This window comes from Ranitomeya variabilis, chromosome 5, assembly GCF_051348905.1.
Source record: "Ranitomeya variabilis isolate aRanVar5 chromosome 5, aRanVar5.hap1, whole genome shotgun sequence".
Lineage (NCBI taxonomy): Eukaryota > Metazoa > Chordata > Amphibia > Anura > Dendrobatidae > Ranitomeya > Ranitomeya variabilis.
Window position 1 is genome coordinate 9,571,829 of NC_135236.1, and position 13,259 is coordinate 9,585,087.

The following is a 13,259-nucleotide window of genomic DNA, read 5'->3' on the forward strand; positions in this document are numbered from 1 at the left end:
TACTGTGAAGAACCTAGAATATAAGACATATTTTCAGTTGTTTCACACTTTTTTGTTAAGTATATAATTCCACATGTGTTAATTCATAGTTTTGATGCCTTCAGTGTGAATTTACAATCTTCATAGTCATGAAAATACAGAAAAATCTTTAAATGAGAAGGTGTGTCCAAACTTTTGCTCTGTACTGTATATGTTCTCTGTTTGCTTATATGTCTTTTAACATTTTTTCAATAAACTTTATTGATTTTATTTTTGAGCAATAGTGGTTTATGGATACTCTGTATCCATCATTAGGTAATATATGAATTATCCACTATAAATATATATTTCTATGTATTAATGGAGAGATGTCTCTAGCCAACAGTATTATTTTTCTATGCTTTCTGAATCTTTATTTTGACAGGAGCTCTGTATATAGTGTATAGTGTACAGGTAATACAGTGATCACCAGTGACATTATACACAGGAGCTCTGTATATAGTGTACAGGTAATACAGTGATCACCAGTGACATTATACACCTGAGTGCTGTACATAGTGTGTAGTGTACGGAAAATACAAGGATCACTAGTGACAATTGTAAGGCAGTGACTTTTGTGTCCGTGCAGCAATGAGGCCATGATACAAGAAAGTTTAACTTAACCCCTTACTGACCTCGGATAGGATAGTACGTCTGAGTTCAGCTCCCCTGCTTTGATGCAGGGCTCCGCGGTGAGCCCGCATCAAAGCCGGGACTTGTCAGCTGTTTTGAACAGCTAACATGTGCCCGCAATAGCGGCGGGTGAAATTGCGATTCACCCGCCGCTATTAACTAGTTAAATGCCGCTGTCAAACGCAGACAGCGGCATTTAACTACCACATCCGGCCGGGCGGCCGGAAATGAGCGCATCGCCGACCCCCGTCACATGATCGAAGGTCGGCGATGCTTCTCCATTGTAACCATAGAGGTCCTTGAGACCTCTATGGTTACTGATCTCCGGTAGCTGTGAGCGCCACCCTGTGGTCGGCGCTCACAGCACACCTGATTTTCTGCTACATAGCAGCGAACAGCAGATCGCTGCTACATAGCAGAGCCGATTGGGTTGTGCCTGCTTCTAGCCTCCCATGGAGGCTATTGAAGCATGGCAAAAGTAAAAAAAAAAGTTACAAAAAATGTGAAGAAAATAAAAAAAATATAAAAGTTTAAATCACCCCCCTTTCGCCCCAATCAAAATAAATCAATTAAAAAAAAGCAAACCTACAAATATTTGGTATCGCCACGTTCAGAATCGCCCGATCTATCAATAAAAAAAAGCATTAACCTGATCGCTAAACGGCTTAATGAGAAAAAAAATCGAAACGCCAGAATTACGTTTTTTTGGTTGCTGCGACATTGCATTAAAATGCAATAACGGGCGATTAAAAGAACGTATCTGTACCAAATTGGAATCATTAAAAACGCCAGCTCGGCACGCAAAAAATAAGCCCTCACCTGACCCCAGATCACGAAAAATGGAGACGCTACGAGTATCGGAAAATGGCGCAATTTTTTTTTTTTTTTTTTAGCAAAGTTTGGAGTTTTTTTTCACCACTTAGGTAAAAAATAACCTAGACATGTTAGGTGTCTATGAACTCGTAATGACCTGGAGAATCATAATGGCAGCTCAGTTTTAGCATTCAGTGAGCCTAGCAAAAAAAACAAACAAAAAACCAGTGTGGGATTGCACTTTTTTTGCAATTTCACTGCACTTGGAATTTTTTTCCCGTTTTCTAGTACACTACGTGCTAAAACCAATGATGTAGTTCAAAAGTACAACTCGTCCCGCAAAAAATAAGCCCCCACATGGCCAAATTGACGGAAAAATAAAAAAGTTATGGCTCTGGGAAGGAGGGGAGCGAAAAACGAACACGGAAAAATGGAAAATCCCAAGGTCATGAAGTGGTTAAATGTCTTTTATTTTCCAAAAACCTACAAATATGATTCACAACCAATATATTCAAGAAAATATAGTTTATTATTATACAATAGTAATATATAAGGGAACAGACCACCAGGTGGCGATAAATGCAAGGTGCCATATAAGGGCATGGACAATAAGGACATAGATCAAAAAATTCATTTTATCAGTAAAATACAATAAATCAATTATCCAAGCAATAGTACTAAACGGTCTAGATATTATTAATGAATTCCTACATTACTGCAGGAGTATACCAGAAAATTATTAGACAGACTTAGTACACCTTTGTTATCATATGTTCTTACTGCGCACAAATAATCAGATAACTATATATATATATATATATATATATATATATATATATATATATATATATAGGCTATTATGCAGTAGTTTACTCACATCTCAAATTTCATTATTTAAAAATGCATATATCAAATAAATTCATAAAATAAAGTGAGTTCTGTGCAGAAATGATAGATTCCCCCAAGAGAATGAATAGAAAAAGTAGTAAATCATTAATAGTAATAATAGGGGATACCCAATACAAATAGCCTAACCACTACGATGCACACTGTGTCAGTGCATCAAGCATAATTGTGCTGCGATAGTATATTGCCGTAGTTATACATTCCCCAATGGTAGACCCACACGACCCGACGCGCGTTTCGCCTAAGCTTTGACGAGGGAGACTGAGAAGGAGCCCATCGCATTGCATTTTATATAGAGCAAGACCAATCAGATAGTGTGCAGTGATAGTGATCAGGTGAGAACGGCGGAACTAAATTACCATGCATGGTAGAGCCGCCGTCATCTCCGGAACAGGGGACGCGTCTCCATGGAGCGCGTCACATGACCGGAAGTGACGACAGCCACTTTCCATCCGGAAAGGAAGGAGCACTGTTTGACTTCTTTTAATGCAGAATTGGCTGGAATCGAGATCGGACCCCATGTCACATTTGGAGAGCCCCCGATGTGCCTAAACAGTGGAAACCCCGCACACATGACCCCATTTTGGAAGCTATACCCCTCAGCGAACTGATCTAGATGTGTGCTGAGCACCTTGAACCCCGAGATGCTTCACAAAAGTGTATAACATAGAGCCGTGAAAATAAAAAATCTGTTTTTTTTCACAAACGTGATCTTCTAGCATTAATTTTTTTTTTATTTTTACAAGGGTAAGACCCCAAAAATTGTTGTGGAATTTCTTTTGAGTACGCAGATACCTGCCTGGCTGGGGGGACGGGCAGGTGGTGAGCGGCCCACCGCGGGACTTACCGCTGGCTCCTTCGGAGGTCTGTTCTAGACTCCCCCTCTGCTTGAGGAACATCATCTTCCGCCTCCTCCCCACCATCCGTGGCATCGGCCACCTCCCTGGCGCCACCACCCATCCTGGCAATCTTTGGTCACTGACACAAAGCTAATGCCCCACACACCTCGCAGTATTTGCACACCAACTGTCTAGTGTTGATCTAAGGACGCCAGCGGGAAAAAGCTACCGCCTGTGGCCATTAGTGCCCGGGACAGGTGAGGAATAATTAATGAGAAAAATATGGTCGGGGAGTATTTATTTGAAATAAAGGACTTTATTCTTGCTGTGCATTTATTTCAATACTTACTATAGTGCTACTAATGGGGCATCCTATAGACGCCTCTCCATTACTAACCTCTGGGCTTGATGACTGCTGACAGCACAAACCCCACTTGCCACCGCGCCAGGACAAGTTGGAAGAGCGAGGCTAAGTGCCAGAGTTTGCGCACCTTCTGGATACGTCATTTTTGGGGCAACTGAGGGCTGATGCTGGTGGTAGCCTTGGAAGGCGGTCAGTATCCATGGCCCCTTCCCAGGCTATAAATATCAACCCACAGCTGTTTGTTTACGTTTGCTGGTTAGAATTTATAGGGGAACCCAACGTCAGTTTTTTTCTGGGGTCCCCCGTAAACTCCCCAGGAAAGGCTAGGTATACAGCGGTGAGCTGATATTAGCAGCCTGGGAACTTTATAGGATGTTGTCCCTTTCCACAGATTAGTAACATCTGCCCCAGCTGTCGGCTTTTTATCTGCTGGTTATGAAATTTATGCAGCAGGCCACGACATTTTTTTTAATTTAATTCTTACTTTTACACAGAATGTGCACAGTGGGTGCTGAATACAACTCCCATCATTGTCATCTGGTCGCACTGATCACATGAAGAATAGGCGACAATGATGAGAGCTGCCTTCAGCAGCCGGTGCATGGGAACAGCGCAAACTGTACCACTTCTTCCCAGGCGCCGGTACGTGTCACATTGATGACACACGGATGTCATCTGTCCGTCATCATTGTGCAGCATGCATTCTGTCCATGATATTGTAGGGGGTTACAAAGACTGAAAAGACCCCCACCGTTCTCTTGGTGAAATGTTCTTACTGTATAAGTTTTACTACTAAATGCTGCCATGTAAATGCTGTGATGTTTATATTGTGAATAGGGAAAGTGCAGAACATTGATTAGGACACTAGGTGGAGATACCTCAGTACAGTGGTATTCTCTGTTCCCAGGCGCCGGGTGCTCTCATCATTGTCTGCTGCTCTGAGGTCAGCGTGAGCAGGGGACAATGTTGAGAGTTGTACTGAAAAGTAAAATAAAGAATAAAATAAAAAAATCACATTACACTCACACCTAATGCCCTGAAGCCATTGTCACCTGTAAACAAACAAAACTAAAAAACAACAATATCCCTAACCTGTTCGAAGTTGAAATGTTACCTCTGGTTACAGGCGTAGGCTGATGGGACTACTACTCCCATCAGCCTACGCCTGCTGCCGCTCATAACAGAGTATTCATCAGCCGGCTCCTGCACTATAAATAAATGTGAAAAAATGCCATGGGTTCCCCTGTATTTGTGATAACCAGCCAGGCAAAACTGGGGCTGCAACCCTCAGGGCTATCATGGCTGGTTATCAAGAATAGAGGGGTCCCCCCCCCATTTTTGACAACCATGATCGCTAAAGCTCTCAGCTGGGGGCTGGTATTCTGAGGCTGGTAAGGGGCCATGAATATTGACCCCTCCCCAGCCTACAAATAGCAGCCTGCAGCTGCCCAGAAAAGGCACATCTATTAGATGCACCAATTCTGGCACTTAGCCTCGCTCTTCTCAGTTGCCCTGTAGCGGTGGCAAGTGGGGTGAGAGCTGGGGGGGGGGGGGGGCTGATGTCCCCTGTGTATTGTCAGGTGACATCAAGCCCACTGGTTAGTAATGGAGAAGCGTCAGTAAGACGCCCATCCATTACTAATCCTATAGTTATATGGTAAATAAAGACACAGCCAGAATAAAGTCCTTTATTAGAAATCAGACTAAACACCGTATTACTCGCCTAACTCCTAATTCCACCGAAGCCCTCGTCTCCTGTAAGAAAAGAAAAAGAAAAAACAACCATATTGGCCACGTTCGCACGATAAGGAATAACAGCATCTTCGACGCGGCGTTCTGATCTCGCAGGTAAATCTGCAGGTGCTCAGTGATCCAATGCTCTCAGTGACCCAGTGGGCTCAGTGATCGGCTGCGCTCAGTGGTCCAGTGTGCTCAGTAATCCACTGTGCTCAGTGATCCAGTACGCTCAATGATCCAGTGCGCTCAGTGATCCGATGCTCTCAGTGATCCGATGCTCCCAGTGATCCAATGCGCTCAGTGATCCAGTGTGCTCAGTGATCCAGTGCGCTCAGCGGTCCAGTGCGCTCAGTGATGCAGTGCGCTCAGTGGTCCAGTGTGCTCAGTGATCTGCTGTGCTCAGTGATCCAGTGCGCTAAGTGATCGGATGCGCTCAGTGATCCAGTGTGCTCAGTGATCCAGTGCGCTCAGCGGTCCAGTGCGCTCAGTGATGCAGTGTGCTCAGTGATCTGCTGTGCTCAGTGATCCAGTGCGCTAAGTGATCGGATGCGCTCAGTGATCCAGTGCGCTCAGTGATCCAGTGCGCTCAGTGATCAGATGCACTCAGTGGTCCAGTGCGCTCAGTGATCCAGTGCGCTCAGTGATGCAGTGCGCTCAGTGGTCCAGTGCACTCGGTGATCTGATGTGCTCAGTGATCTGATACGCTCAGTGATTGGATGCGCTCAGTGATCTGATGCGCTCAGTGATTGGATGCGCTCAGTGATCCAGTGCGCTCAGTGATCCAGTGCGCTCAGTGATCAGATGCGCTCAGTGGTCCAGTGCGCTCAGTGATGCAGTGCACTCAGTGATGCAATGCGCTCAGTGGTCCAGTGCGCTCAGTGATCTGCTGCGCTCAGTGGTCCAGTGTGCTCAGTGATCCAGTGCACTCAGTGATGCAGTGCGCTCAGTGATGCAGTGTGCTCGGTGATCTGATGTGCTCAGTGATCTGATGCGCTCAGTGATCTGATGCGCTCAGTGATTTGATGCGCTCAGTGATTGGATGCGCTCAGTTATCTGATGCGCTCAGTGATTGGATGCGCTCAGTTATCTGATGCGCTCAGTGATTGGATGCGCTCAGTGATCTGATGCGCTCAGTGATCTGATGCGCTCAGTGATTGGATGCGCTCAGTGATCTGATGCGCTCAGTAGTCCAGTGTGCTCAGTGGTCTAGTGATGCAGTGCGCTCAGTGATGCAGTGCGCTCGGTGATCTGATGTGCTCAGTGATCTGATGCGCTCAGTGATTGGATGTGCTCAGTGATCTGATGTGCTCAGTGATCTGATGCGCTCAGTGATTGGATGCGCTCAGTGATCTGATGCGCTCAGTGACTGGATGCGCTCAGTGATTGGATGCGCTCAGTGATCCAGTGCGCTCAGTGATCAGATGCGCTCAGTGGTCCAGTGCGCTCAGTGGTCCAGTGTGCTCAGTGATGCAGTGCGCTCAGTGATGCAGTGCGCTCGGTGGTCCAGTGCGCTCGGTGATCAGATGCGCTCAGTGGTCCAGTGTGCTCAGTGATCCGATGCGCTCAGCGGTCCAGTGCGCTCAGTGATGCAGTGCGCTCAGTGGTCCAGTGCGCTCAGTGATCTGCTGTGCTCAGTGATCCAGTGCGCTCAGTGATCGGATGCGCTCAGTGATCCAGTGCGCTCAGTGATCAGATGCGCTCAGTGGTCCAGTGTGCTCAGTGATCCAGTGCGCTCAGTGATGCAGTGCGCTCAGTGGTCCAGTGCACTCGGTGATCTGATGCGCTCAGTGATTGGATGCGCTCAGTGATTTGATGCGCTCAGTGATCTGATGAGCTCAGTGATCCAGTGCGCTCAGTGATCAGATGCGCTCAGTGGTCCAGTGTGCTCAGTGGTCCAGTGCGCTCAGTGATGCAGTGCGCTCAGTGATGCAGTGCGCTTGGTGATCTGATGTGCTCAGTGATCTGATGCGCTCAGTGATTGGATGTGCTCAGTGATCTGATGCGCTCAGTGATCAGATGCACTCAGTGATTGGATGCGCTCAGTGATCTGATGTGCTCAGTGATCTGATGCGCTCAGTGATTGGATGCGCTCAGTGATCTGATGTGCTCAGTGATGCAGTGCGCTCAGTGATTGGATGCGCTCAGTGATCTGATGCGCTCAGTGACTGGATGCGCTCAGTGATTGGATGCGCTCAGTGATCCAGTGCGCTCAGTGATCAGATGCGCTCAGTGGTCCAGTGCGCTCAGTGGTCCAGTGTGCTCAGTGATGCAGTGCGCTCAGTGATGCAGTGCGCTCGGTGGTCCAGTGCGCTCGGTGATCAGATGCGCTCAGTGGTCCAGTGTGCTCAGTGATCCGATGCGCTCAGCGGTCCAGTGCGCTCAGTGATGCAGTGCGCTCAGTGATCAGATGCGCTCAGTGGTCCAGTGTGCTCAGTGATCCAGTGCACTCAGTGATGCAGTGCGCTCAGTGGTCCAGTGCGCTCAGTGATCTGCTGTGCTCAGTGATCCAGTGCGCTCAGTGATCGGATGCGCTCAGTTATCCAGTGCGCTCAGTGATCCAGTGCGCTCAGTGATCAGATGCGCTCAGTGGTCCAGTGTGCTCAGTGATCCAGTGCACTCAGTGATGCAGTGCGCTCAGTGGTCCAGTGTACTCGGTGATCTGATGCGCTCAGTGATTGGATGCGCTCAGTGATTTGATGCGCTCAGTGATCTGATGAGCTCAGTGATCCAGTGCGCTCAGTGATCAGATGCGCTCAGTGGTCCAGTGTGCTCAGTGGTCCAGTGCGCTCAGTGATGCAGTGCGCTCGGTGATCTGATGTGCTCAGTGATCTAATGCGCTCAGTGATTGGATGCGCTCAGTGATCAGATGCGCTAAGTGATCCAGTGCGCTCAGTGATCCAGTGCGCTCAGTGATCCAGTGCGCTCAGTGATCCAGTGCGCTCAGTGATCCAGTGCGCTCAGTGATCAGATGCGCTCAGTGATCCAGTGCGCTCAGTGATCCAGTGCGCTCAGTGATCCAGTGCACAGCATTCAGAACCTGCTATTCCTGATTCTGGGCTCCGACCTCAGGCTGGGTACACGGATAGTAAAGGTGGCCGTTACCATGGTACCAGCGCGACCCTTCCTCTGCTGTACGTCTAGGACGTTGCGGATGCTCAGCGCTGTCACTTCTGTGTCCTCTGTCGCCCTCTGCCGGCCAATGTGTAACTTGTCTTTGTATTTCTAGAACATCCAGGACGCGTTGGTCTCTAGCACGGCCGCCATTTTTTGTAAGATTCGTCTTTTATTCAATTGATTTTGGTCTCTAAGAAAATGGCGACGGCACAATACGTTCTCAGCGTTACGTCGTTACAGATGGTGGTTCTTTCTGTTGCTAAGCGACGGCAATGGCCAATGCTGATTGGTTATCTTTTGGCCAATGATGGTACTGGGAACTGGACACCGCCTCTTTGCTGTTAACTGTTTCCAGGCAATCGAGTGACTGACGTCGGCTCTGACCAATCAGAACGATGAACCAGGACACTGGGAAATAGCCGGAGACATGGCGGAAGCTGCAGGTACCGCTGAGGTCCCGTTACCCGGGAGTATCCGGACCCTGCGCCGGTCTGCACAGTTATATAGGAGACGGTAGTAGAGGTCTGACGTCACTGTGACGAGGAGAAGCCTCCGTGACGTCATTCGTGTCTCCTCATGTAGTATAAGAGAGATCCTCCGGTCCGGTGACGTATGTGTGTGGTGACATCATGTGTGTGTGTGGTGACATCATGTGTGTGGTGACGTGTGACATCATGTGTGTGCGGCTGGCAATGCGTGTGTGACATCACGTGTGTGCGTCCGGTGAAGTCTCCTGTGTCTCCCGCCGGTTCAGTCTCCTCACTGATGACGGTGACGCTCCGCCGCGGGGTGCCATGTGTGTGCAGCATGACGTGTGTGCGTCCGGTGAAGTCTCCTGTGTCTCCGGTGATGTCGCTCTCCCGTCGGTTCAGTCTCCTCACTGATGACGGTGACGCTCCGCCGCGGGGTGCCGTGTGTGTAGCATGACGTGTGTGCGTCCGGTGAAGTCTCCTGTGTCTCCGGTGATGTCGCTCTCCCGTCGGTTCAGTCTCCTCACTGATGACGGTGACGCTCCGCCGCGGGGTGCCGTGTGTGTGCAGCATCACGTGTGTGCGTCCGGTGAAGTCTCCTGTGTCTCCGGTGATGTCGCTCTCCCGTCGGTTCAGTCTCCTCACTGATGACGGTGACGCTCCGCCGCGGGGTGCCGTGTGTGTAGCATGACGTGTGTGCGTCCGGTGAAGTGTCCTGTGTCTCCGGTGATGTCGCTCTCCCGTCGGTTCAGTCTCTTCGCTGATGACGGTGACGCTCTGCCGCGGGGTGCCGTGTGTCTTCTGACTTTTCCGTCTCGCAGGCCCCCGGGTGTCGTGTGATCTCGTGTCCTCCGGGATGTGATGTCATCACTGCCATGCAGAGGGGGGCGCCAGGAGCGGAGCGGAGGACGACGCCTGTTCCCCCCTCACTGTCCGCCCTCCCCGTCTTTGTGTTTCCTCCGGCTCTGGACTTCTACGCTGACGAGCAGAGCAGCCACAAGCAGGTGCTCACCCTGTACAACCCCTTCCCCCGAGGGCTGCGATACAAAGGTAGGGGGTGCCCCGCAGACGCGCTGCGTAGAGCCGGAGCACGGCCATCCTGTGACCGCCATCTCTTCTTCTCCGCAGTCCTGTCCACAGCTCCGCTGCGTTATACCGTGATCGATGCCGAGGGGATCGTCAGACCGAACTCCTGCATAGACATGTGAGTGCCCCGAGAAGGCGCGGGCCGCGCGGTAATGCCTGGAGGAGAAATGGGCTTCACAATAATGCCCCAAGGAGGCATGGGCCGCGCGGTAATGCCCCGAGGAGGCGTGGGCCACACGGTAATGCCCCGAGGAGGCGCGGGCCGCGCGGTGATGCCTGGAGGAGAAATGGGCTTCACAGTAATGCCTCAAGGAGGCGCGGGCCACACGGTAATGCCCCGAGGAGGCGTGGGCTGCACAATATTGCCCCCAGGAGGCGTGGGCTGTGCGGTATTGCCCAGCTGCCCAGGGGAGTGAGGGATATTTGCGGTTACACATACGGCTGGCGCGGTTCTCCGGGGAACCTGATCTCACTTTTCCTTCTTTCCCCCGTAGAGTCACGCGGCATCGGGATATCCGCGCCCGGCACTATGGCACCATGGACCGGTTCCGGGTGGAGGTGTGGGAGGAGGGCGACGGACGAGCTGTTGTCGGGAGTAAGGACATTCCTGCCATATTACACCCAACTAAACCACAGTCCAGAGAGCGAGGAGTCCGAGACCCCGCAGCGTGGAGGCCGCCCTCCCACCTCTTCTCTATGCGGCAAGGTAGGAGAGCAGCGGTGAGGGGGTAACGGCGCCGCTTATCTCTACTTGACCTGTATGTGCTGTCTCTTGTGCCAGGTGTTTCCCGCCCGCTGTCTCCTGGACTCTTCAGTCTCTACATCCTGGTGGGGCTGATCGCACTGCTGGTGCTCATGCTGCCGCTGCAAGGGGACCCCCGGAGCCTCCTCAACGAAAACCTCCACGTCTCCGTCATCCAGAAACTGGTCGCAGCCTATGTGTTAGGTAAGTCAGATCTCTGCTCCATCCTGTCTTATCCTCCAGTCACCTCCAGAGCTGCAGTCACTATTCTGCTGTAACATCGTGTCTTATCCTCCAGTCACCTCCAGAGCTGCAGTCACTATTCTGCTGTAACATTATGTCTTATCCTCCAGTCACCTCCAGAGCTGCACTCACTATTCTGCTGTTACATTATGTCTTATCCTCCAGAGCTGCACTCACTATTCTGCTCTTACATCATGTCCTATCTTCCGGCTTCCTCCTGCTGCTCTGGCTGTGATTGGAGCAGTGTTCTAGAAGCTTCGGGTGTAGTTCTTGCTGCAGCTCTGGCAGTGATGAAAACATGGTTAGGGTCTGGGTGGTCCTCTGTTCCTGACCTTCTCACCTCTGCCCCTGCAGGCCTCCTTACCATGGTTTTCCTCCAGGCCTGATGATGTGCAGGATGGGACGTGTCCATGTGTCTCCTGGCGGCCACACTCGCCTCATGTATGGGGGATGTCAGATCTTCGCCTTCTGCCACGTTGGACGTTCAGCCGGATGTGTGGGGTCAGCTGATACTGGAGCTGCATGGAGTGTGAGCTCAGGCGATGAGCCGCCATGTTGTCATTATAACTGTGTGCTGCCAATGTAAGAAGGTCCAGTAGTCTCTGCAGCACCAGGTGGCTCTGCCTGTGTAAGAGCCGTATCGTGGGACAGTTGTCTATATTGATGTAGATCTGTAAACTTTCTGTATTCCGGCCTGTCCCCCGCTGCTCGTCTGCAGACAATGTGGTCTGCAGAGCGATGCAGAGATGGGGGAGGTTTCAATCATTTTGTATGTGCATGTAACACGATCTTACTGAATAAATGCAGCGTCCATCCCTCGCGCTAATTACGAGGGGGGTGATGTTCAGTTTCACAGCACCCTGTAAAGCGAGATTAGTCATGTGCTGGTCTGTACAAAAGCTAACAAAATATCATAATGAATAAATGAAAAAAAACGATCGTAAGAACCGGACTCGAGTGGAGGAAGCGTCCAACCACGAGAATCTGATTTGAGACAACGAGGCGTCCAACCGCAATAATCTGATCTGAGCACCGACCTGAGACAAGGAAGCGTCCAACCGTGAGAATGTGATCTGAGACAAGGAAGCGTCCGGCCGCGAGAATCTGATCTGAGACGAGGAAGCGTCCGACCGCAAGAATCTGATCTGAGACGAGGAAGCGTCCAACCGCGAGAATCTGATCTGAGACGAACAAGCGCATAACCACGAGAATCTGATCTGAAACGAGGAAGCGCATAACCACGAGAATCTGATCTGAGACGAGGAAGCGTCCAACCGCGAGAATCTGATCTGAGACGAGGAAGCGTCCAACCGCGAGAATCTGATCTGAGACGAGGAAGCGTCCAACCGCGAGAATCTGATCTGAGCACCGACCTGAGACAAGGAAGCGTCCAACCGTGAGAATGTGATCTGAGACAAGGAAGCGTCCAACCGTGAGAATGTGATCTGAGACGAGGAAGCGTATAACCACGAGAATCTGATCTGAGACGAGGAAGCGTCCAACCGCGAGAATCTGATCTGAGACGAGGAAGCGTCCAACTGCGAGAATCTGATCTGAGACGAGGAAGCGTCCAACCGCGAGAATCTGATCTGAGACGAGGAAGCGTCCAACCGCGAGAATCTGATCTGAGACGAGGAAGCGTATAACCACGAGAACCTGATCTGAGCACCGACCTGAGACAAGGAAGCGTCCAACCGTGAGAATGTGATCTGAGACAAGGAAGCGTCCAACCGTGAGAATGTGATCTGAGACGAGGAAGCGTATAACCACGAGAACCTGATCTGAGACGAGGAAGCGTCCAACTGCAATAATCTGATCTGAGCACCGACCTGAGACAAGGAAGCGTCCAACCGTGAGAATGTGATCTGAGACAAGGAAGCGTCCAACCGTGAGAATGTGATCTGAGACGAGGAAGCGTCCGACCGCGAGAATCTGATCTGACACGAGGAAGCATATAACCACGAGAATCTGATCTGACACGAGGAAGCGTATAACCACGAGAATCTGATCTGAGACGAAGCGTATGACCGCGAGAATCTGATCTGAGACGAGGAAGCGTCCGACCGCGAGAATCTGATCTGAGACGAGGAAGCGTCCGACCGCGAGAATCTGATCTGAGATGAGGAAGCGTCCAACCGCGAGAATCTGATCTGAGACGAGGAAGCGTCCAACCGCGAGGATCTGATCTGAGCACCGACCTGAGACAAGGAAGCGTCCAACTGCGAGAATCTGATCTCAGACGAGGAAGAATCCAACCACAAGAATCTGATCTGAGCACCGACCTGCGACGAGGA

The 13,259-nt window shown here is 50.5% G+C and overlaps 1 protein-coding gene across 1 annotated transcript; it reads left to right on the plus strand.

Annotated features, from left to right (window-relative positions):
- Positions 1–8,726: 8,726 nt before the first annotated feature.
- On the plus strand, positions 8,727–11,832 carry MOSPD3 (motile sperm domain containing 3). The gene is made up of 6 exons (XM_077261556.1): positions 8,727–8,867; positions 9,716–9,944; positions 10,023–10,098; positions 10,475–10,686; positions 10,762–10,926; positions 11,320–11,832. Exons 2-6 carry the CDS (start codon positions 9,770–9,772, stop codon positions 11,349–11,351), a joined length of 660 nt encoding a protein of 219 aa, XP_077117671.1. The 5' UTR covers positions 8,727–8,867; positions 9,716–9,769; the 3' UTR covers positions 11,352–11,832.
- Positions 11,833–13,259: the final 1,427 nt, after the last annotated feature.